The 22610-nt window shown below is 57.9% G+C and overlaps 1 protein-coding gene across 5 annotated transcripts; it reads left to right on the top strand.

Annotated features, from left to right (window-relative positions):
- The first annotated feature begins 1674 nt into the window (after positions 1–1674).
- GRTP1 (growth hormone regulated TBC protein 1) lies at positions 1675–21652 on the top strand. 5 transcript variants are annotated; one of them, XM_026488746.3, is made up of 8 exons: positions 1675–1832; positions 2089–2240; positions 7642–7800; positions 10648–10772; positions 12956–13052; positions 18572–18744; positions 18818–19003; positions 21047–21652. In XM_026488746.3, the coding sequence occupies exons 1-8, from the start codon at positions 1795–1797 to the stop codon at positions 21134–21136; spliced, it is 1020 nt and encodes a 339-aa protein (XP_026344531.1). In that variant the 5' UTR covers positions 1675–1794; the 3' UTR covers positions 21137–21652. The 5 variants fall into 5 exon arrangements, with proteins under 5 accessions (XP_026344531.1, XP_044236104.1, XP_044236105.1 ...); XM_044380169.3 differs by having other exon boundaries at positions 18818–21652; XM_044380170.2 differs by lacking the exons at positions 1675–1832; positions 12956–13052 and adding exons at positions 4775–4902; positions 4992–5328 and having other exon boundaries at positions 2136–2240; positions 18818–21652.
- Positions 21653–22610: the final 958 nt, after the last annotated feature.

Below are 22610 nucleotides of genomic sequence, written 5' to 3' on the forward strand. Positions count from 1 at the left end.
GTGGGGTGTCCCACAAAGACATGTCCTCAGACAAGGCTGGTCGCTAGTGGAGTGGCACAGGGGTGTCTTTCTATTCAGGCCCGTTTTTTCAAAAAAGACCCTTGGGATAAGGAGGGCTGAGGCTACAAAGTTATCTTTTCTTTTTTTTTTTTTTAAGGATTTTATTTATTTGAGACTGAGCACGTGCGCACAAGCAGAGGGAGGAGCAGAGGGAGAAGGAGAAGCAGACTCCCCGCTGAGCACGGAGCCTGAGTCAGGACTCAATCCCAGGACCTCAGGATCCTGACCTGAGCCAAAAGCAGATGCTTGACCAACTGAGCCACCCAGGCGCCCACAAAAGTATCTTAAATCCCCTCCCTTTCTCACCACATTTCTAAACCAAAGTACACAACAGCTTGGGCAAATTTTCAATGGTCTCCCCAATTTGACAAGCAGCTTAGATGTGGTTTTCATGCCACAATATTGAGATCTCAGGACAGAGTAATGGTGCTGGAGACCCCTGGTGCTGGAGCGCCAGGGGGTGGCTGGCGACCCGCTTCGGTGGCCCCTGTGTCCCGCGTTAACAAGCACATAAAGCCTTGGGTCTACATTGTCCTGGGTTGCAAACAGCACCTGGCCTTGACTCCCACTCCCAAGGTTCTGACCACAAGTTTGGAAAGAGGCGCCGAGGAGGGAGCCCCGACTTCTGCCTCCTGGGGGGAGCAGAGTACATACACCCTGAGCTGTTAACCCCAAGTCATGCCAGGGGGCAATCCTACTGGTGCCTCATCTCCTGGGCTGCAGGAGCCACAGACAGCCAGCGATTTCCCCAGGCTTGGCTCCCAGGAAGTTAGGGCAGGGCTGGAACTGGGGTCCCCTCTCCCCAGTCTGCTGTGGGAAGGCAGGACAGAATGGGGCAGGTCCCTAGGTGGATGCAGGGATTATGGTCTCATTAATACGCTGTTCTCAGATCACAACTATAGACTGAAAAAGAGCAAGTAAAAAATAAGACTTGCTCTTTTTCTGCATAAAGAAAATAAAGATATGGGTCATAGGTCAGAACTCTGAGCTTTGGACATGCCCAGCACTGAGGTTTGAAGGTATCTCAGAGAAATCCAAACTGAATTTATCTCCAACCTTTGCTCAAAGCCCAGAAGGCCTAAAGGGAGTGAGGGGGGCAGTGGCGTGCACCCTACGCAGCCTGGGGGGCGGTGGCGTGCACCCCATCCCACACCCAGCTTCCGCCAAGCACCCCCTCCATCCCTCGGGGCGCCCCCCCACCATCCCTCCCACGGGGCGCCACCTACCATCCCTCCCGCGGGGGCCCCCCCCATCCTTCCCCTGGGTGCCCCCCCATACCCCATCTCGCGTGCGGGCGCCCCCCCCCCGCCTACTCCACCCCGCCCCCGGGTGCACCCCAGACATCGAATCCTGCCCCCAGATGCCCCCCTGTACCCCACCCTGCCCCCGCGTCCCCCCCACACCCCATTCCGCCCTCGAAGGCCCCCTGATCCCGCCCCCAGCCTCCCATCCCGCACCCCTCCCTGCAGGCCTAACCCCTCCCACGCTCCAGGCTCCAGCAGCTCCGGACACCGCCCTCCGCTGGGGCCTCAGGAGCAGGTGCAGCCCCGCCCCCGCCCCTCCCTCGCCGCCCCTCCCCCTGCTCATCCCTCGGGCCCCGCCCCCCGCCCCGCCTCCCGCGCCCGCGGCCCGGCGGAAGGACACGCGCTCCGGTCCCGGGAGGTGGCCTTGGACCCGTCGGCGTCGACCCCGCGGTTCCTGCGCCTCCGGGCGCCCCCTCCCCACCTTCCCGGCATGGAGTCCGCGGGGCGCGCCCGGGACCGGGTCCCCAGGTGGGCGCGTGGGGGCCGGGGCGCGTCTCGCCCAGCCTGGGGTGCGGGGAGCGGGATGGGGACCTGGGGTTGTGGGGTGCGGGTGGCTGTGGGGTGCGAGTGGGTGTGGGGCCGGGGTCCCCCGCTGCGCTCGGGCTCCGGCCCCAGGCGCGCTCGAGGCCTCGTCCCCGCGGGGACCCTGGGCAGGGCCACGGGGCGCACGTGCGCGCGAAACTTTATTTGGGGCTTACAGGTTGTTTTTATTCATGGGTTGTAGGATTGATCCATACGGGTTTGAAAGGCCTGAAGACTTCGATTATGCCGCTTATGAGGAGTTTTTTTCCACCTACCTCGTGATACTCACCAGGAGAGCAATAAAGTGGTCTAAACTTCTGAAGGGGAGTGGTCGTGTCCAGAGAAGTGGGACAGGTGAGTGGGAAACCTGGACCGCCGGGCCTGCCCGCGGAGAGGCCCCGGGCTCCCTGAGCCCTCACCTGGCCGCGCAAAGCTTCCAACTCGCTAGAACTTGCTCTGGTGAGGCGCAGGAGACCCTTCCCTCCCTTCGAGATGGGGACCCTGGCCTTCCTCCCAAACAGGGGCTCAGATCTGGGGTGCGGGGGATGGCTGGCAAGAAGACCGCTTTCCTGCTCCTCAGGAGGAGAGTGAGGGAAGGTTCTCCCTGGGCCTATACCTGCAGTGCAGCCCTTCCTACCTGCTTCCCTCAGGGTCCAGGCCTGCTGCCGCCTCCCTGTTTCCCAGGAGCACCTGGCCTGGAGCACCTGGCCTGCACCTGCCTCTCTCGGGGCTTCTCCCCTCCTCCGGGTTTCAACTGGAATGCCGCCTCCAGGAGGCCCTCCCAAGCTCCTGTCTGGGATGGCAGGTCCTTCCTGTTGCACCACACACCCACACAGTCCTACCCTCTCTCCTGCTTCTGTTGCCCTCTGTCTGTGTAACTGGGGCATTATCTGGTCTGGTGTTGGTCTCTATAATTGCTTCGATACTTGTTAAATGAATGAAGGAAGGATTTGCCCGCCCTGTCCCCAGGCTGCGCATAAAGGGCTGGTGGAACCTGCTGGCGGTGCTGAGGGCGTTGGCAGGTGTGTGCCTCCAGGGGTTAAGATAAGGGACTTTCCGAAATAGGACAGGAATGACGAAGAAGGGGTGAGCTGCAGGGACAGAGCCGTGTGACCAGCACTGGGGATGGAATGAGGGCGTGCTGGACTTGGAACCAGGGTTCCATCACATGACCTGGCAAAGAGAGGCCACCTGTAGAAGGGTTTTTAAGCAAGGGGGTGACAAGATCAATCTTTGCTTGTAAAGGGGTTAGTGAACAGGGCCCAGAGTGGTCCCAGTGCATAGCCCAGTTGAACAGGAGGGTTGGTGGAGGCGGGTTGATTTTGGGGAGGCGGTGCTCGTGGGGGAGGGAGGCTCTTGCTTGACATTGGGTCCCACCACCAAGGGGCCTCTCCCTTGCTGGGGCCCTTCGTTGGATCTGTTACTGATGGGTGAGGGTTTGGTAAGCACCCAGGTAAGCTGGCATCATTCCAGGAGGTCTGCGGTTGGGGGGTGGTGTCGGGAGGGGATCAGGCTGATCCCGTGTTGCCCTGTGGATCCTGGAGGCCAGCGCACCGTGTGCCCATCGAGGGATCACTAACGGCCATCCCCGCGTCACCCCGGTGTTAACTGTGTTTCCACTGGCTCTATCTGCTTTTGTTTCACTTTTCATTTATTCTTAAAAGTTGACTGGTCTTTTGTTCTTAAAAAAATACAAGTGTATAAAGTAAACATGATTTCTGTACATGGTAAAACACGTTAATCGTGGTGAAAGATGTAAAGTGACCCTGAGTTCCTCTCCTGGCCCAGACCCTTGTGTGAAGCAGAGGCGATCGTGGGGACCACCCTGAGTCTCTGTGAGCAGGGCGCATGCACACGTGCAAATGCAGCGGCACCCATGGCTGGGGAGTTTGTCTTAACGCAGGAGAAGGCCTCCCACCCACCGTGGCTGGCTCCGGACTGCTGACCCAGCGGTCAGGGAAAGCGCCGTCGCTGTCATGTGTGTGCGTGCATAAGCCTGTGTTTTCACGTGAAACACAGACATGCCTTCATCTTCCTCTGTTTTTGGTTTTATCGTTTGGTTCTAGGGAGTCCCATCCTTCCCTTTGAACGAGGTGGGCCCACTGATTGACGGTCTGCCACGCCTACCGAAGCCACACTCTGTGTCCTGTGTCTGTTATCTAGCATCTGTTCTCGCCAAGCTGGGCAGGAGTGAGAGCAACCAGACGCAGAACGTACCAGATGCTCGTCCTTCCCATCTTTTCAGTTCTCTTACCTGGCTCAAAGGGTTTGTCTTGTTCTTGCTTCTGCTTTCTTTGAGCACTGGTATCTGTCACCTTTAAGGATTTAAGTTGGTTTTAGTGAGATACTTCTTTTTTGCCTTAATGTTTCTTTGACTCCTGTAATGTTAGTGTGTGATTGTGGTGACGAGTATAAGTGGGATAGCAGGTTTGGAAGCAGGAATGTTTGATTCCTGACGAGCCTGCAGCCTGGGGCCTGGCAGTCAGTGTCAGGGGGGCTCGCGGCCTGTTGTCTTCAGGATACAGGGGCACAGATCAATCTGTGAGAGGCGTGTGGGCTCGTACGGTTCTGTGATGCTGGCGCTTGGCGTGACGGGCGGGCAGCCAGTTAGTGGCTGTCGGGCGTGAGCAAGAGTGCAGGAGTCATTCCAACAATGAGAATCCAGTTCTCCCGCCGGCTCCAGGCGGAACGCAGCTTAGTCCGGCCTGTGGCATCCCAGGGAGGTGGCGGTGGTGGCAGCAGTGCGATGGGACCTGCAGGTGCAAGTTCACAGCCTGGGAGCCAGTTCAGAGCCTCCTGGCTTCCAGCCGCACCTGCACGCCCCCTTTGGTCCCATCTTGGGGCCCAGTCTTGTTTTCTTCATCTTGCTGTGTTGCTCTGTTTTGGAGGACTTTCATCTGGACGCCGACCTTCGCGTCACCAGTAACGAAGTGACCTCCGGATCTTGGTGTCGGCCGTGTCTGCAGAGGGCAGCCCAGACTTCTGGCTTGGCTGCCCATTTGTGGACACGATGAAGGTCTGCTTTATCCTTCTCTTTTTTCTTTTCGTCCATAGCAAATAACCACCGGGAACTGTAAGACGGTGTCTTTCTTTCCCTCTATCTAGGAAACCTCAGTTGGACAAACTCAGCCTGGCCTTGGGCAGTCATCCTTTCTCCTGCTCCCGCCCACGCTGGCACCAGGGGTGTCTCCTGGGCAAGAGCTGCTGGGCCTTTTGCTGCTGCCCGTCTCCTTCCTAGTGGCTCAGAGTATCAACACCATCTGAGTTAGAATTAAGCTGCAAAAACAGACCTTCAAAGGCAAATGCCAGTAAACACAGGGATTCGCTTCACTTGTGGGGACAGACGGTTGGAGGTGAATCGTCTGGCGTCCACCTTCTTCACAGAGGCGCTGCTGGCATTCCCCGAGGTCAGGGGTGCAGCGGGCGAGCCCCACTGGGGAAGGTCAGTCTCTGGGAACACGTGAGCTGGTTTCATTCTGTTCTGAAGAAACACTGTAACTCCAGGTGACCAACGACAAAAGTAGCAGAAGCCTTTGTTCTTGGAAACTTGTAACAGCTCAGTGGCCTTGGCCTCTTGGCCTGACTTCACCTCGGGATGGGGCTGGCGGGTCCCCGCAGAGCCCAGTGTCTGACTCGGAGGAGGGGTTTAAGCATTTTGCACTTGCCTTTTTTTTCCCCTTTCTATTAAAAAAAAAATAATTTGCAGGGAAATTCACGCTTACCTGTTTATACTTCCGTGAGTTTAGACAAACACACAGAGCCCCGTGTCCCTCCAGCAAGACTGAAAACAGCCCCTCCTGCTGCCCGGTCCCTCCCCGCGCTGCGAGCTGGGGCCTTTGAGGATGGCACGTAAGCAGCCCCACATGGCCCCTGGCCATCGAGGCTGGCTCCTTCCGCCTTGTGCCGCTTTTGCCCCAGATCTTGGGTCTGAGGAACATTCCAGTCTCCTGTGACCACGGGGTCTGCATGCGTGCAGCGGCTGGGGGACCTGCGGGCGGTGCAGGCCAGCATGGCGAACGTGTCCACGCAGGCTGTGGCGGGAACCCGACAAGCGCTTGCTTCTCTTAGGGCAACGCCCAGGAGTGGGGGTGCTGGGTCGCATGGGAACTGTGTGCCTGACGCGCAAGGAACCGCAGCCTTCCCCGGTGGCCTCGCGGTGCGCCTTCCTGCCAGCCGTGGGCCAGGGCTCCGGCCGCTCCGCCGCCTTTGTGGGAAAGACCGCTCTGCCTGCATGCGTTTCCTTTGCAGCTTTGTCAAAAGGCAGTTGCTTCTGCTTGTGTGGGACGTTCCACGTGGTGTGTGTGTGTGTGTCCGCTGGCGCCACGCTGTCTGGGCTCCCTTGAACTCAGGGAGCGGCCGCTGCTCGGGCAGCCGCGTGTCGGCGCCTCCTTTGGTACAAAGTGCTCGGTGCGCGGGAGAACCACACGAGCCTCTGCTCCCCGCTCCCGAGCAGCGAGCACGCAGCGGCGCGGACACTGCTGCCACGCCGGCAAAGACATTCTCTCCTTCTCTGTGGCCTCACGGAGCAGCACCAGAGTCTGTTCGTGGCCCCCTGCGCGCTCAGCGCGCCTCCTGCGGCTTCACGCCGGGCACTCCTCGGTTGTGAGTCCGCCCGGAGCTGGACGGGCTAGGCTTTCTCCGTGCTGTGTGTCTTGGCTGCTCCGTGCGTTACTCCTGTAGTGTTCTTCCGTTAAAGGCAGCTGTTGCCTTACTGTGGAACTTCTTTCATTGTATGACCTTTTATTTTTTCTTAAAGTCAGTTTTTAAAATTTTATATATTTTTAAAGTGCATTTCTTTTTTAAGAGTGGTACTTAAAATATAATGTGAAAGGAAAACCACAAAGCTTTGAATATTTCCTTTGAAAACGAGCTGTTCTAAGAGTTAAATTAAGGTCATTAAAAGCATAATGTGGCGCCCCGGGCTTACTGTAACCCATTTGAGCATTGGTCTCACAATCTCCCCCGTCTACCTGGGAGATCGGTGATTCATTGAGGTAGCTTGTGGTTTCTGGCTTCTTTTCCTGTATGTTCCTCTGGTCAGGAGAAAATTAACGGTTACTTTTTCACATAGTTGTCATCGATAGAGGTATTCTCCCCCAACACAGTAGTTCTCCACTTACACACTTCAGGTATAGAACGGGACAGTGACCCCTGCTGCTGGAGCCCCGGCCAGCCTGCACGGCCACACAGACCCCAGCCCCGAAACCTGCTGGGCCTCCTCCCGCTCTCTGCCTCCCGCTCATCCTCTCACCACGGTTCCCTGTTTCCCTGTCACTCCAGGGCTGGACCCTGCACCTGAGCTTCTGTCCCTGCCCACAGCTGTCCCTCTGACCCTCACTGCACTGCTGCCAACTCCCCGACCAGCAAGGGCCTCTTCCTGCTTCTGTCCCTTCACTCCGCGTGGCCTCTGTCCCTCCAGCTTTCCTGGTGTCTCCTCCTGTGTGTGGATCCTGGCCTGCATGGCCCTGACCTGGAGCTTGGGGCCTGGCCTGCGGCGTCCGGCGCAGTCCATGCTGGCGGCGAGGGAGGCCCCAGGGCTGCTTGTGTCACGTTCCTGCCTGTCACAGCGTGGGGACGGCGAGCGGGTCTGTGACGTGTGTGTACCAGGCTTCGCCCGTTGGACGCGGGGGGAGTGAGCTGAAAGCACGGAAATCCGCGCCCCTGGCTCAAAGGCCTCTGCTGGTTTCTGAGCCCAGGCAACGCGTGTCTGTCCACGCGTCTGTCCACCTGAAGCAGCCCCTTCTGTCCGTTTCAGTGAAGCGCTATATCCGGAAAGGCGTGCCCCTCGAGCACCGGGCCCGTGTCTGGATGGGGGTGAGTGGAGCCCAGGCCCAGATGGACCAGAACCCTGGCTATTACCAGCGACTCCTCCAGGGAGAGCGGCGCGACAGGCTGGAGGAGGCCATCAGGACAGGTGAGCCGCCCGGAATTGTGATGCTGGAGCGGAAACGCGGGACCTGCTGCTTTTAAGTTGAAGTTTTATTTTTCTTAAAGGAAGACCAAAGCTTAAGCATCGTGAGGGGAGAACGGTGGTTGTAGTTGTGTCGGCAAACGCTGGAGCGCCCAGCTAGCCAGTGCGGACGCGGGTGAGGGAAGGACCTGGTTGCTTCCGTGGAGAACCCGAGGCGGGTGAGCGGGCTGCCGAGCCGGCGGTCAGGACGCGGAGGGTAATCACTGTGAGGAATTTGTGCTGATGGCAGCGCCCTCGGACTTCCAGACACGGGGACGCGCGTGTCCTGACGCTGCACACCACGGCTGCCCGCCTCGGTGTCAGACTCCCGTCCTCGTCTAGGGTGCTGGCGGGTCGCCAGATCTTCTCATTGGCCACATTGGCTCCCCAACTCTTAAATGTCCAAAGTGCCCCAAACAAATACTTAACCTAAACTGAATAATGAGATTTTGGGGAAGTGTATCTGCTTTTCTGATTTTATTTTTGAGAAATACAAACTTAAACACAAAATAATTTTTTATTTTTATTTGAGAGAGAGCACACACATGAGTGGGGACAGCAGCAGAGGGAGAGGGAGAAGCAGACTCCCCACTGAGCAGGGAGCCCGATGCGGGACTCGATCCCAGGACCCTGGGATCATGACCTGAGCCGAAGGCAGATGCTTCACTGACTGAGCCACCCAGGCGCCCCGCGAAATAATTTTTTAAAACCCAATTACTTGAATGTGCTGAGAGGTGGGGCTCCCTGGTGGAGTGAGATTGGGGTGTGTCCCCAGCCTAAGGAAGGGGGTCCCTCGGCCCTCAAGGCAGCCTCAGCACCAGAACCCGGGGAGGAGGGGCCACTGGGCTGCCTCAGGTTGTGGGAGGCCTCGGGTCCAAGGGAGGCTGCCCATAGCAAATAGAACAGAATGTTGCTATTGGCAAAAGTGAACTTCAGGGCTCTGTTTGGTGCCGGCATTTTTGGATAAAAGTTTTTTATTGTGGTAAAATATACATAACAGAATTTACTGTTCGTCTTCCCAAACTGAAAGTCTGTCCCCATTAAACACCAGCGACTTCCCCACCCCTGGCCCGGCCTCCTCCTTTTTGTCTCAGGTAAGTGACATCATGCAGAATTTGTGTCTGGCCCACTTGGCTCAGTGTGGGGTCCTCGAGGTCGTCCATATTGTCGCACGAGTCAGGGTCCCCTTCCTTTTGAGGGCTGAGTACTGTTTGGTTGTCGGGACAGAACCCGTTCGGGGTCTCTGCTTTGCTGGTGATGGGCGCTCCAGTCGCCTCCTGCTCGTGAGTCTGCTGTCAGCAACCGGTGTCCAGAGGTTTCTGAGGCTTACTTCCAGTCCTTCTGGGGATGTGCCCAGAAGTGGGACTGCTGGACCATGTGGTCGTTCTGAGTTGGTTTTTTGAGAAACCCGGAGAAATCACTTTACAGGGACAGAGTATGAGCACAGGCTGAACGTCCCTGTCCACACCTCCTCCCACAAAGGGAAGAGGGGCCATTCCCAGAGAAAAGTTTCAAAACGTGGAAAAGCTCCTAATAAAGAATATTATATAAGAATGAGTGCAGCCGGTCACTCCAGAGTCTGAATTAGTAAAAAACACTAATTTTGGGGGTGCCTGGGTGGCTCAGTCATTAAGCGTCTGCCTTCCGCTCAGGGCGTGATCCCGGCGTTATGGGATCGAGCCCCGCATCAGGCTCCTCCACTGGGAGCCTGCTTCTTCCTCTCCCACTCCCCCTGCTTGTCTCTCTCTCGCTGGCTGTCTCTCTCACTGGCTGTCTTTGTGTCAAATAAATAAACAAAATCTTTAAAAAAAACTCAAACACTGATTTTCTGCTGGTGGATTCAAGCTTTGAAATGTATAGAATTCCAGGAAAAAACTTTTTTTGTTAACAAACATACAATGAAAAATAATGTGCTTTGAGGCACTAAAATTTAGCTCAGGTCTGTTCTTTGATGAGCAGAGGTTCAGCTCTGGCGCTGTAGGTAGGAACAGAGGCACTGTCCCACCAGTGGTGGGGACGCTGGCGTGAGCAGAGGCCAGCCCATAGGCGCCTCACCCGACGGCGGAGTGGGGAGCTAAGGGTCTGGCATGTCCCGGTCCTTTCTGTGATTGCACCTAGCACGGCAGCAAACACACCACTAATCTCATCCAGGTGGGGTCAGTGGGTTCAGAAGAAAGACACATACCCTCATTTTCCCTTCCACCTGTCTGCAGGGCTAACACACATGGGCCAGGTATTGGGTCCGCATGGGGCCCGGCCTGTCCAGCGTGGGGGCAGAAGGTGGGCCAGGGCCAGGGTGTCCTATGGGCAGAGGGAGGCCGGCCGGGTTTATTCATCTCTGTGTTGAGTCATGTCCTTTATCTCTGAAAGGGATTCTTAGTGTGTTTTCTATCTTCAGAATTGGGAAGATTTTCTAGTTTTGTGAACAGAGTTCACCTGTCACGGGGGGTCCTAGAGTTGAAAGCCCTCCCTGGCTAAGGGAGGGGGGGTGGTACAGATGGGGTGCAGGGCAGAGGACCGTGAGGAGAGGCGGGGGCCATGTGGCGGGAGAAGCCCCCTTGAAGAGAACGTGCTGTTGGGGCCGCCAGGGCCCCCAGGCTGCAGCTGGACAGGGCGGGGGACCCCGCCAACACCTTTGTCTTCCTTCCTGACTCCTGTTGTCGTGGCCCCGTTGCGCATGAAGGGAAGCCAGTGTCGCCAGGCAGGGTTTTAGGCCTCGTTGGGGGTAGACACAAGGACTACTTTGTACATCACAGGCCAGTTTTCCGTCTCCACCCTCTGGATAATTCCGTGTCGTGAATTTCCCTGCAGATATGAACAGGACCTTCCCGGACAACATAAGATTCCGGAAGAGCGCAGATCCGTGCTTACAAAAGACCCTGTACAACGTGCTTTTGGCCTATGGGCGCCACAACCAAGGTGTGGGCTACTGCCAGGTAAGCGCCAGGAAAGTAGCACATGGGGGGGGAAGGTGAGTGTGATCAGCGCCCCACAGCGTATAGCAGGGACAGTCTCCTGCTGAAGGCTAAGTGTTCCATCCCATTCCTGAGCTCCCTGAGGCAGAGCCCCAGACGCAGGGCTGTGACCTTGAAATGTTTCCCAGGTAGAGAAGCAGTAAAACATCTACTTATGATTTCTTTTGGTGCCAGACCGTAGAGAGGGGTGAGGATGAGCTTGGGAAGCAGACAGGAAGTCACTTATGTGAACAGGGCTGTAGTTACTGGAATGAATGCCTAGCACCTCCTGGCCTCAGTGCGTAGTGAGTGTGTGCACACGTGTGTGTGTGTCTGTGCATGTGTGTGCATGTATATGTGTGCATGTGTGCACGCATGTGTGTACATGTATATGTATGCATGCACCTGTGCATGTGCCTGCATATACACGTGTGCACGTCTGCATGTGTACGCGTGTGTGCATGTGTGTGCATGTGTGTACGTGTATGTATATGCATGTGTGTGCATGGGCGTGCATCTGTGCATGTCTGTGCGTGTCTGTGCATGTGTACGTGCCTGTATATGCGTGTATGCATGGGTGTGCATGTGTGCACACGTCTGTGCATGTGTGTAGGTGTATGTATACGCACGTGTGTGCGCGTGCGCGATGCGTCAGATCTTCCCTGCAGTCGCAGGTAACAGCAAGCTTCATTACCTGCCTGTTTGTTACCTTGTGTGGATTTGCTGCAGGAAGCAGCACGTTACGTGTGGACCAATCATTCCTTGTTCCTCCCAGACGTCACTCTGGGGTGTGGGGGAGGGAAAGAGAGAAGGGCCCGAGTGCGGGGCTGCAGGAGTACTCTCTGTGCGCCTGTGTGGGACACAGCGTCCTTCCCGTGCGGGCCTGTGCTGCTGGGGTGTGTGAGCTGCCCGTGACCGCACCGCACGTTCTGCCTGTGGCCCGTAAGGGAGCAGCGTCCTGCTTCCCGAGCTCCTGCTTCTGCAGTTTCAGGGATGGGAAGTTTGCATCGGACAGTCATGGGGAAGGCTCCATGAGCTCGCTGGCAGGGGTGGGGGCGGGGGCGAGAGCAGGGGCTGCAGAGATGGGGGGGGGGGTAGGTCCTTTTGCAGAGACCGGCAGCAAACACACGTACCAGAGAGCGCTGTTCGCTGACCTACGCGCCAGGCTGTTTTCCTGTTGCTCTGGTACCCGTGGGCGATGCCAAACAGGGGCTGCGCGGGGCTTCCGTTACCGCGCTCACGGAGGCTCCCGGCCGAGGACTGGCCTGGAGGAGCCGAGGAGAGCACGTGGCCGAGAAGCTGCCTTCACGTAGCGAAGGAGCCGTCCTTGCAGCTGTGAACCATGGCTGTAAACAGCCCGGACGGCTTTAAGCATCGGCATGGTGCCGGAGCGCGCGCGCGTGTTCGTGAGCGCGCCTGTGTTCGTGAGCGCCCGTGTTCGTGAGCGCCCGTGTTCGTGAGCGCGCCCGTGTTCGTGAGCGCGCGTGTTCGTGAGCGCCCGTGTTCGTGAGCGCGCGTGTTCGTGAGCGCCCGTGTTCGTGAGCGCCCGTGTTCGTGAGCGCGCGTGTTCGTGAGCGCGCCCGTGTTCGTGAGCGCGCGTGTTCGTGAGCGCGCCCGTGTTCGTGAGCGCGCATGCGGGGCCGCCGGGACGGGGCGCGGCGGGTCGGTCCCCTCCCGGTTGCAGGCGGGCTCCCTCGCGGCCTCGGGCGGTTTCTGGCGGTCGCTGGCGTGGGCCTCCGTCGTCACGCGGCCCTCGCTGCGTGCTGTGTCCGCACGCATCTCGCCGGCTGTCCCCGGCACCGGAGGAGGACGGGGGAGGCGGGGCTGACGAGCAGTCACGCGAACACGTGCCCGCAGCTCGCGTGACCGGGGGTGTCCCCCTCCGCGTCCGCCGCAGAGTCCGTCCACTCCGCACGTGTCAGGCCGCGTTCGTCGTGCTGGGGATGAAATTCGGTCGCGGGTCTGGTTGCCGTGGGACGCGGCCGTGCCCCCGACTGTCGTAGGCGCGCTGCTGCGGGCGGGGAGCACCGGGGGTGCCCAGGCCGAGCCAGAGCCCGTCACCCCAAGCTGCGCCTCCGCCCCTTCGTGCCCAGCGCGCCCCCGCGAGGCCGCCCGGGACGCTTGTGGGGCGCGCGAGGGGCTCAGCGCCCGCTTTCTCGCCGCAGGGAATGAACTTCGTAGCGGGCTATCTGATCCTCGTCACGAAGAGCGAGGAAGAGGCCTTCTGGCTGTTGGACGCGCTCGTGGGAAGGATCCTGCCGGGTACGTGCACCGTTCGCGCGCCTTCGGGCCGTGGCCGCTGCCCTCGCGGCTGCGCGGAGGGACGGAGGGACAGAGGGACAGAGGGACGGAGGGGACAGAGGGGACGTGCCTCAGCCCAGCAGCCAGCCGCGCTGTCTTCGCGCTGCACCGAAGAGCTTGCTTTCCTGCGTCGGGGACTCGGCCCGGTCCGGCCTGAACCGCGTGGGGACACTCGTGCGGCTTCGGGCGGGTCCTGCTGGTCCCGGAACCCGACGGAGGCCCTTGCTCCCGAGTTCGGGAGTCGTCCTGAGAGTAATTGCGCGCTGGGACTGGTACTATTGCTGAGGTGAAAGTCGTTCTTTTCACACCTTTCTACCTTTCTGTTTAGTAACAAATAGTAACTGTTTTAATTACAAGTTAATGGTCACTTCATCGGTTAATAAAAACCATTGGTTTGGGTGATGCGCAGCGTGGATGAGATGGCTTTGGGGAGAGAAGTGGCCGGAGCCGTCTCGGGCAGGGGTAGACCTGTGCCCTCGGCGGCCGTGACGGATCCTGGGGCGTGGATGGCAGTGCCCCCGTCGGGCTCGGCCGCCCGCTCGCGCAGGAAAGCGGGCCGCGGCCGGGCAGCCCCATGCGGACTGCATGGGCGTGTGCGCCGTGGTTTCCGCCCCGCAGCATGCAGCACGTGTCGTGTCAGAACAGCCGTACGGCGCGGCCCAACTCTTGAATCCGTTTTACAGATGAGGACACTTGAGGCCTCGACCCCACGACTGTCAGATCTTGGCACGTGTCTCACGGAAGCGTGAACCAGAGTGGCACCATGACAGAAAGGACGCATCTAGACAGACGGGGCTTCCTCAGCTCCCATGCCGCCATTCACGAGGGCACAAGCGCCCACGCTTGCACCCTCCCGGATGGGCCACCTTCGAGGAAGGCGTCCCAGCTCCGCTGTGGGGGCCTGAGCTGCGGGAGCGGGAATGGCGAGGATGCAGGGGCAGGACGCCAGGTGACGTGGGGACACAGCCGCGTCCAGAGACTGAATTATGATGAGTGTTTGGTCCCGGATCAATTCAGTTCCCGTCTGCAAAGATTTGTTGAGAACCTGCCGGGTCCCAGTGTTGCTCTGGGGCCTCAGGAACATCCATGAAGGGAGCGTGAAAGTCCTGCTCTGGCGCCATCCCACGGCTGCAGCCGCGGCTGCCACGCACAGCGTGACACGGACGAGTAGAACAGGTGTCAGGAGGCGGTAGGCGCCGACTTAGAGAACCAGAGGGGCTCCAGACTGACCCTTTTTTGGCCCATAAAATGTCATTTTCTGTCATCACGAGGTGCTATTGAACCAAACTGCAGTATAAACAGGTCTTGATTCAAAACCAAAATATCCAAATAAAACTGCCAGTTCGGAAGGGGACTGAGGTGCTGCTCGTCAGTCACACGAGCCGGACGGTTCCAGCGCCAGTGTCCTGCTTTGACTTGTTTCCTTCCATGTCCCCAGAGAAATGCGCCGATAGGCCCTCCCGTGAGAAGTTGAGGAGGTGGTGCGGAGCGTAGACTAGAACCTGGGCCAGTGCACCCGATCCCTTCCTCCCCGGAGATGGCCTGCATGTGCTGTGTGCGTTCCCGGGGTTTGTGTTCACACGCACGGAGACACACGGATGGCACAGTGAGGACCAGCAACACGGAGCACAAGCAGTCGGAAAGCGGAGGGGAGATGAAAGCTGATTCTTTGGAAAAACAGGCAGAACAGGCAGGACTACCAGAAAAAGCAGGTCAGGTATTTAGAAATGAAAACGGGGGGCGCCTGGGTGGCTCAGTCGTTAAGCGTCTGCGTTCGGCTCAGGGCGTGATCCCTGCGTTCTGGGATCGAGCCCCACATCAGGCTCCTCCGCTATGAGCCTGCTTCTTCCTCTCCCACTCCCCCTGCTTGTGTTCCCTCTCTCGCTGGCTGTGTCTATCTTTGTCAAATAAATAAATTTAAAAAATCTTAAAAAAAAAAAAGGTGCTGTAATTTGGAAATCTGTAGAGGCTTTTAAGAACTCCAAGAGAATATGAATAAAATGAAGAGGCCAGATGGAAAACTTTGAGGAAAATACCACCTAACAAAACTGATTTGAGGGAACCTACAATGTCTGAGATGACCTGTGGGCAGACACAGTCACATCAAATCTCAGAGGAACGGATCGTTTCTTTATCAATCTTGCAGCAAATAGAGGAAGAAACGCCCGTCAGGTCCCAGTACGGGCCCGCACCACCTCCCCACCACACACGTGCACACTCGCAGAGCCGGCAGCAGCTGGCGTCTTGACGGGCTAGGGGTTCTCTCGGGATGCAAGCGGGGCCCAACCGTGAGATGCTCGAGGGCGGAGTGAAGCCAGGCAGGCTGGAAAGAATCCTGGGGATGCATCCTGATGCTGTGATTGTGGGAATAGTGTGGTGGCCGGGCAGGGATGGACAGCACAGCGCGGAGCCCAGAAATCAGTCTGCTCATCCCTAAGTCGGTGGGAACTGGTATGGGACATAGGTCAGTTAACGGGGAAACCACAGGCCGTCTACAGCTTCATTCTGTGGCAGTTGTCCGTGTGAAGGGAACAGACCCTCATTTGTATTCCAGATGAATTCAAGACGTAGGTGAAAAAGCAAAACTTTGATACCAAGAAAATAAGACGCACAATGGTTTCACGATTGCTGAGTACGGAGGACGTTCTTGAATGAAATTCTGTAAGAGATGTGATTGATAATTTTAATTACATTAAAATGAAAAACTGATTTTGACACATCGTAAGCAAAGTGAAAAGAGCAGCTGCAGTTTTGGGGAAGGTGTCTGTCATCATGTAGTGAACACGTGAAGGATCCCCTAAGACTGAGCAGCAGCAGCTCCATAGAAAATCCGTCCGTTTGCAGCAGAGGAAGCCTGCATGGCCGGCCGCGGTCTCCGGTGAGCAAGGAGGAGTGGGCTCGACACCTGTGAAGTAGCTGGCAGAGCCTCAGCACAGCCACCAGCGGCCACCGCCCCGGGCCAGTGACACCCCGGTTTTGGAGTCGACATGGGATAGGAGTCACGTTCTGGAACGTCAGCACACGATGTCCGTACACTCGACTTGCCCTGCGCGCGCAGACCCGGCAGCTCATGCCAGCCTCCTGTGACGCCAGGCAGCCTCTTCTGGGTTGTCACCACTCAAACCCAGGCCTCCGGCGGAAGGAGGAAGGGACAGGAAGAGGCCTCCTGGGCCTGCAGCTCCCTGGTGCCGACGGCGCTGTCTGACCTCAGGGACGCAGGGGGAGTGCCGATGCAGGACAGCACACGGAGTCACGAGCCGACGCCAATGAATGAATGTATTGGCGTCCTGAGCGGCTACCTCCAAACGTAGGGAAACAGGTTGTTTGTAGCCCAGTTCAAGCTCGGTGGTCCAGGTGAGGACCCAGGCAGTGTGCGTCGGGGAGGCTCAAGGGTCCTGGGGAGCAGAGGGGCCGGCGTGAGTCCTGGGTCCTGTGGATGAACGTGCCCCAGAGGGTTGTCCCGCCTGCAGGCCGCACCTCATGGCCTGTGCCCCTGGCCTGTGGGTCATGCTTTTTGCCTTTGCGTGGGGCCGAAGAGCATCAGTTTTGGAATTCGATTACGCAGGCTTGGATCCTAGCTCTGTTTACTGCTCAGCAGTAGTCACTTGGCTCTTTCTCAGTCTGTGCTCCCCACCCCCACCCTGTCCCCCAGCCCAGCCCTCCGATGTGCTGATGTGGCCATGAGACTATTTGCAAAAGCATGCCGTCCCCAGGATACCCTGACACAGGGCCCTGTTCAGGGCTATGTACGAGGTTTCTCCATTCTGCACTCAGCTGAACGCTGGCCCTGACGTGTGCTCTTCTGCTCAGATGGGCCAAGGCATGGGGTCCGTCTGCCTTTGCGTCAGGGTAGGATGTGGGGAGGGAAGGTCTTGGCGCTCCTGCCCTGGTGACTGGCCTGGGCCTGTGGCAGTCTGGGTACAAGTTCAACGGGTCTATTTTTGGAAGCTGCTATAAGCCTCTCTGGGGCCCAGAATGAGGCCACTGTGCTGGGAGCTCAGCAAACCCTCTTACCCATCCAGGGCTTAACCCCAGCTCCCTTGGGGACGTCACTCAGGGAACTGGGTCGAGTGCAGGACACTCCGAAGGGACAACAGAGACTCTGCTCCGGTCTCCCTGGGTGGACCAGGACGTTGCTCAGGTTAAGAGGAGGAGACAGATGCAAAATGAGGATATGAGCAGGAAAAACTTTGAGAATCCCTGTATTTTATAACCAAATTGGCTTCTATTAAATCATTTCCAGGGGCCTTTGGTATTAAATGTGGCCTACTGCATGCCCTTTGAAAATCAGTAATGTGACCATGGTACCGTGTCAGTGTCCTTAAGGATCCTGTTTTCACCGGGCTGGTTAGTTAATTAACATCTCGTCCATTTGCTGCGGTGAACGGCCAGTGTGTGGAGGGGCAGCAGGACCAGAAACTGTCCAGCCAGATTTTCCTATTTTATGACAGAGATTACATCCTGAACTTTAATAGCTAAAACTAAGCATTAAAATTTATTATAATATGTTGGCGTTAATGAACTAAAAAGTTCTTTGGCAAGACGAACGTGCATCCCAAGTAGCCGCCGTGAGAGGCGCGTCCTATCCGAGCTGCCGTGGGCGCCGGCCCTGGCAGAAGGCAAGTGAGTTGTGCTTTCCGTGCTCCCATGGCCTGGGGCCCCCAAGCCTCTAACTCCACTAAGGAATTTCTCCAGATTAAGCCATCGGTTCTCCTTGGGAATGAACAGAACAGACCCCAGACGTCACACTGTCTCTGTCCTTCTGCAGTTGGAGGGGTGGGGATGTTTGGCTCCTTCTAGAGAAATGTAATGTCCTGGGCCCTCAAGTGTGCAGACAGCACATAGGACTGACTCTGTGAGCCGACAGGCCTTGAGGGTGCCAGGGTAGACATTTGTACCCAAGTCCCGTCCTCTGCGGGGCCGCCTGGACCCACAGCTTCTCTGACTCCCAGGCAGGGGCTCGCTGTCAGCACTGTCCCCAAGGCTCAGGTGGCCCCGGCTGTTGGTTCCCACTTCCCGTGTGAATGTGTCAGCTCCAGGGACCGCGTGTGAGAGGGATCGTGCAGCACCTGTCCTGTGTCCAGCGTATTTTGTTCCCTGAGCACAGCATCCTCGAGTTTCGCCCATGTGGTAGCAGGTGTCAGGATCTCCTTGCTGAGGCTGAGTGCTATTCCACTGTGTGCACAATGCACACCTTTTATCCATTCCCCCCGAGGCGGACACGGGCTGCGTCCGCCGTGTGGTGGTTGTGGGCACTGCTGCTGTGAACGTGGTATGCAGATGTCCCTGCGTACCGCCAGCAGACTCTCCCTGCGGCACGGTGGGGCCTTGCTTTGGGAGCCGCTCCCAGGGCTCTTGCTGCAGAGGCTCCCTGGGACTCGTCTTCAGGAAAGGGCTCTCCGCGACAGCCTTGCTTCCCTCCTGGCGGAGAGGGGGCCAGGGACACAGAGCCTGGGTTTCTGCTCTCGTCCGTGTGGCAGATTACTACAGTCCCGCCATGCTGGGTCTGAAAACAGACCAGGAGGTCCTGGGGGAGCTGGTGAGGACCAAGCTGCCGGCGGTGGCGGCCCTGATGGACGGGCACGGCGTCCTGTGGACTCTGGTGGTGTCGCGCTGGTTCATCTGCCTGTTTGTGGACATCCTGCCCGTGGAGGTGAGTGCGGCGTGTGCCTCGCTGGGACCAGGGCCGCCCGGGCTGCCCCCCATGACACGCTGTTTCTCTACAGACGGTGCTCCGAATCTGGGACTGTTTGTTCAATGAAGGGTCCAAGATCATCTTCCGGGTGGCCCTGACCCTGATTAAGCAGCACCAGGCCTTTATTTTGGAAGCGAGCAGCGTGGCGGACATCTGTGAGAGGTTCAAGGAGATCACCAGGGGGAGTTTTGTGACCGAGTGCCACACCTTCATGCAGGTGAGTGTCAGCCTGAGGGTGAGCCAGTCTGCCTGTCCCTGTGCCCTCTGGGCCTCTGCCTCCGTGGGCCCCTCAGCCCTCCCAGACCCACCTCCTCCCAGAGCCCCTGCTGGGTTGCAAGCCCCATGGCGGGCTCCAGGGCGGCTGGGACCCCGTCGGGTCCGTCCAGGTTCACCGGGTCGGAGCAGAAACCCGTCTGAGCCACCGTCCTGTTTGGAGCCCTTCCCATGCTGCCGGCGTCTCTGGTTCCAGATGGCTGTCCTTGGTCCCAGTGGGGTCGCAGGTGTCTGTTTTCTGTCCTACCCCAGACCCGGGACAGGCGTGTATACCACTCAGATCTGCTGAGTGAATGAAGCAGGAGCTGAAAAGCCTGACAGGCCTTCTGAGGAGGCCGTGGAGGCCGGGAGAGGCAAATTTTAGGTTTCTACCTTCCTGTCTGAAAGAATCACCAGTGCAGGGGAGGTGGCAGAGGGTGCCAGGAAGGCCAGGGGACTCTGCCTGCCTCCAGGAGGGAGCAAGCCCCTAGCTCTGCTGTCCGGTGACTGATGGGCAGCCTTCATCGGGCCTACCCTAGAATCGAGGACCTTGCAGTGTGTGCCTGGAGCTTTCTCCTGCTGCGCGGAGCAGCCTAGACAGAGCCAGAGAGAAGCTGGGGCCTCTGCCCTGGGGCTTGGGGGAGGGGCCCTGCTGTAGCTGGCCTTGAGGATGCAGGGTGACCTGCTGTCTGGCTGCTGTCGGGGACCCCGGTCACCACGGGCTACAAGCGTCTTTTGAATGGTGGCGCCTGGATGGGAAACGTGGGACAGAAGCCTGCGGCCGACTCATTGGGAGGCTGGTCAGGAGGAACTGGAGCCCGTCACGCGTGACCCGGTGCCTTGTCCAGAAGGGGTTCTCTGTCCCTGGGAGCCATTTAGTTAGGGGCAGAGTCAAGCAGCAGGGAAGTGAGTGTGGAAACGAGTCTGCGATTTTATGTCCAGTTCAGAGGAGACGGAACGCTGGCCTGGACGGGACCCTAGCCCGCCCTGTCTGCATCCCCACCGCAAGCCCCTTGTGCGCCAGGGGCCCGCGATGGCGGCGGCTCAGGGGTTTTCTGTCTGAATGAGGTAGGGCTCCCCCCTTTAACACGTATGACGGCTCGGCGGTCTCCGGTACATTCCCAGGTTGTGTGGCCGTCACCCACAGCCCCGCCCCCCACCCAGCAGCCCCCAGTCTGTCTGGGTTTGCCTCCGTGTGGGACTGTAGCCGAGGACCTGCACGCGCACGCACACACAGCAAGTGCCCCGTAAGCGCTAGCTTGTATAGAGCGCCTCAGGTATTCCCAGAGCCGTCTGAGGGAAGCGCAGACGAGCACGGCTGCCAGGCCGGCTCCATCATCTGCCCGGAGGGACAGGAAACCGCGGACGTGCCCCTTCGAGGGAAGTTGGGAAATGGCCTTGGGACAGGAGTCCAACGTGTATTTCTGCATTAAAGCACGCGAGCACGGTAATTGCAGCTCGTGTGTCCGTGCTCTCCGCAATCCTGCACTAGAACGTCTGGAACATTCTGGAGAATAAGCAGTGACCTCACATGAGCTCCCTGCCGCCGTCCTGGAAAGAACGCAGCTCCACGCCCAGCACCCCGCAGACGATGTGCCTGCTCCCCCCTTCAGGAATGCAGCCGGTTAGAACATAAACACGCCACCCTGACCTTAGCTCCAACTTAACATGCACCTATGGAAGAATTTCTGGAATTTCTTTAAAAAAACCTTTTTGATGCTAGCCTTGTGTTTGGCCTAGTTTGTAACCATGAATTTCTCAGCCATAACTGCAAAAATTATTAAATTATTAGGCATAAAAGATGTGATGGCATGGCCCTCCGCTCCCCAAGGGCTCAGGCTGGCTTCAGAGTTGCCACAGGCACTCAGGGTTCAAAGGTCAGCACAAGCACAGCCCCGCCTCCCTTGCACAGCAGCAGGGGTGAGGCTCCCCGCTGCTGGCAAGCCCTTACTTGGCGCGGGTGGGGTGCCACTGAGCTTTTTCTTATACGGATTCGTTTCTGTTCCAGAAAATATTCTCTGAGCCTGGGAGCTTGTCCATGGCCACCATCACCAGGCTGCGCGAGAGCTGCAGGGCCAGGCTGCTGGCACAGGGCTGACCCGGGACCCTGCCTGCTGCGCACCGCGAGGCTTCATTTCCAGGGCTGACCAGTTTCTACTGCTTCCCTTCTTAGTGCTGTGAATACTCGGTGTCTCTACACTTGTGAATTTTTTAAAAGAACGATTTAGAATTCTGTCATTCTGTAACTCAGTTATGGGCTATGAAGTCATAAATTTCTAAAAATGTATTTTTACTTGAGATGTTCACCCATAAAATGTGAGATGTACGTATTTATCATAAAGTATGTCAACACTGTGAGTTTGTGATTATCTGTCTTATCTGCTGATTGAAAGTGAAACCCAGAGGGGCGCCTGGGTGGCACAGCGGTTAGGCGTCTGCCTTCGGCTCAGGGCGTGATCCCCACGTTGTGGGATCGAGCCTCACATCAGGCTCCTCCGCTAGGAGCCTGCTTCTTCCTCTCCCACTCCCCCTGCTTGTGTTCCCTCTCTCGCTGGCTGTCTCTGTCTCTGTCAAATAAATAAAATCTTAAAAAAAAAAAAAAAAGTGAAACCCAGAACCGCAGACTGTCCTTTGTGTGAATGCCGATCGGATAGCCTTCTGCTCCTCCCGCGGCACAGCACTTACCATGATGTGAGGTTTCTGCACACAGCACCCGACTGCTCTTTAGACAGGTGATTTTTAAAATGATTCTTGAAGTTACCGTATCAGGTGAATAAAGCAAACAGAAGTGGGTGAGCTTTAGGGAATGGCAAGCGTCGCCCTCGGCCTGCAAATGCTAACTGCAGCCGCCGTCAGCCCGGATCCCTGGAGGAAGGCCCAGCGAGACAGCCTTCTCCCTAACCCCGACCCGTCTCCTGGTGCTGACAGTGGCGCTGCCTCTGGCTGCGGAGAAAGCCCCACACGGGAGAGGTGTTAACCTGTCAGCAGCCCTGCGGCTGTGGTTTCACCCCTAACAGGAAGTGCAGCCAAGGCACTGGGCCATGGCAGCCGTGCCCACGGCAGGGGCCTGGCTGTCCTACTTCCAGCCAAGCCACAGCAGAGGCGCTGCCCTTCCCCTGCGTCACAGATGCTGCTGCACTGGGAGCAAACTGCACGCGTAGACGCTCTCGTGGGGAGGAAGTGGTGGCTCGGGCAGGCTGCCAAAGCCTGGGGAGTCCCAGAGGCTGCCCTTCATGGTGCAGTCCAGCACGGGCTCACCGGTGTGGGGTCGGCACAGTTGCCCGGCGAGGCCTGACACACACCTGCCATGTGGCCCCAAGCCCCTCCCTCCCAGGAAGGCAGCTCTGGGGTGGGAGCTGCTTCTGGACACTCTAGTCCCAGGGCTGCCTAGCAGGCAGGCTGGCTCCAGCCTCAGCCAGCAAGGTCTGTAAATTCTGGAAGGCATAGGTCTTTGCTTAAAAGGAAAGATTAAAATAAATCTTACGCTTCAGCTCCTGGTCTGAAAGCTCTGAGCACAGCCAGCGGAGCCTCCTGCTGCCACCATTCTGGAGGAGATTAAGGTGGCCCATCTT

The sequence above is a fragment of the Ursus arctos genome, unplaced genomic scaffold, assembly GCF_023065955.2.
Source record: "Ursus arctos isolate Adak ecotype North America unplaced genomic scaffold, UrsArc2.0 scaffold_10, whole genome shotgun sequence".
Classification (NCBI taxonomy): domain Eukaryota; kingdom Metazoa; phylum Chordata; class Mammalia; order Carnivora; family Ursidae; genus Ursus; species Ursus arctos.

Bases quoted from the DNA above. Each gene is read 5' to 3' on its own strand.
- GRTP1 (XM_044380169.3), top strand. From the start codon at position 1,795: ATGGAGTCCGCGGGGCGCGCCCGGGACCGGGTCCCCAG. The intron at 10,773-12,955 runs GTAAGCGCCAGG...TTCTCGCCGCAG, and splicing joins AAGGTGTGGGCTACTGCCAG to GGAATGAACTTCGTAGCGGG. The intron at 13,053-18,571 runs GTACGTGCACCG...TCCGTGTGGCAG, and splicing joins CGTGGGAAGGATCCTGCCGG to ATTACTACAGTCCCGCCATG.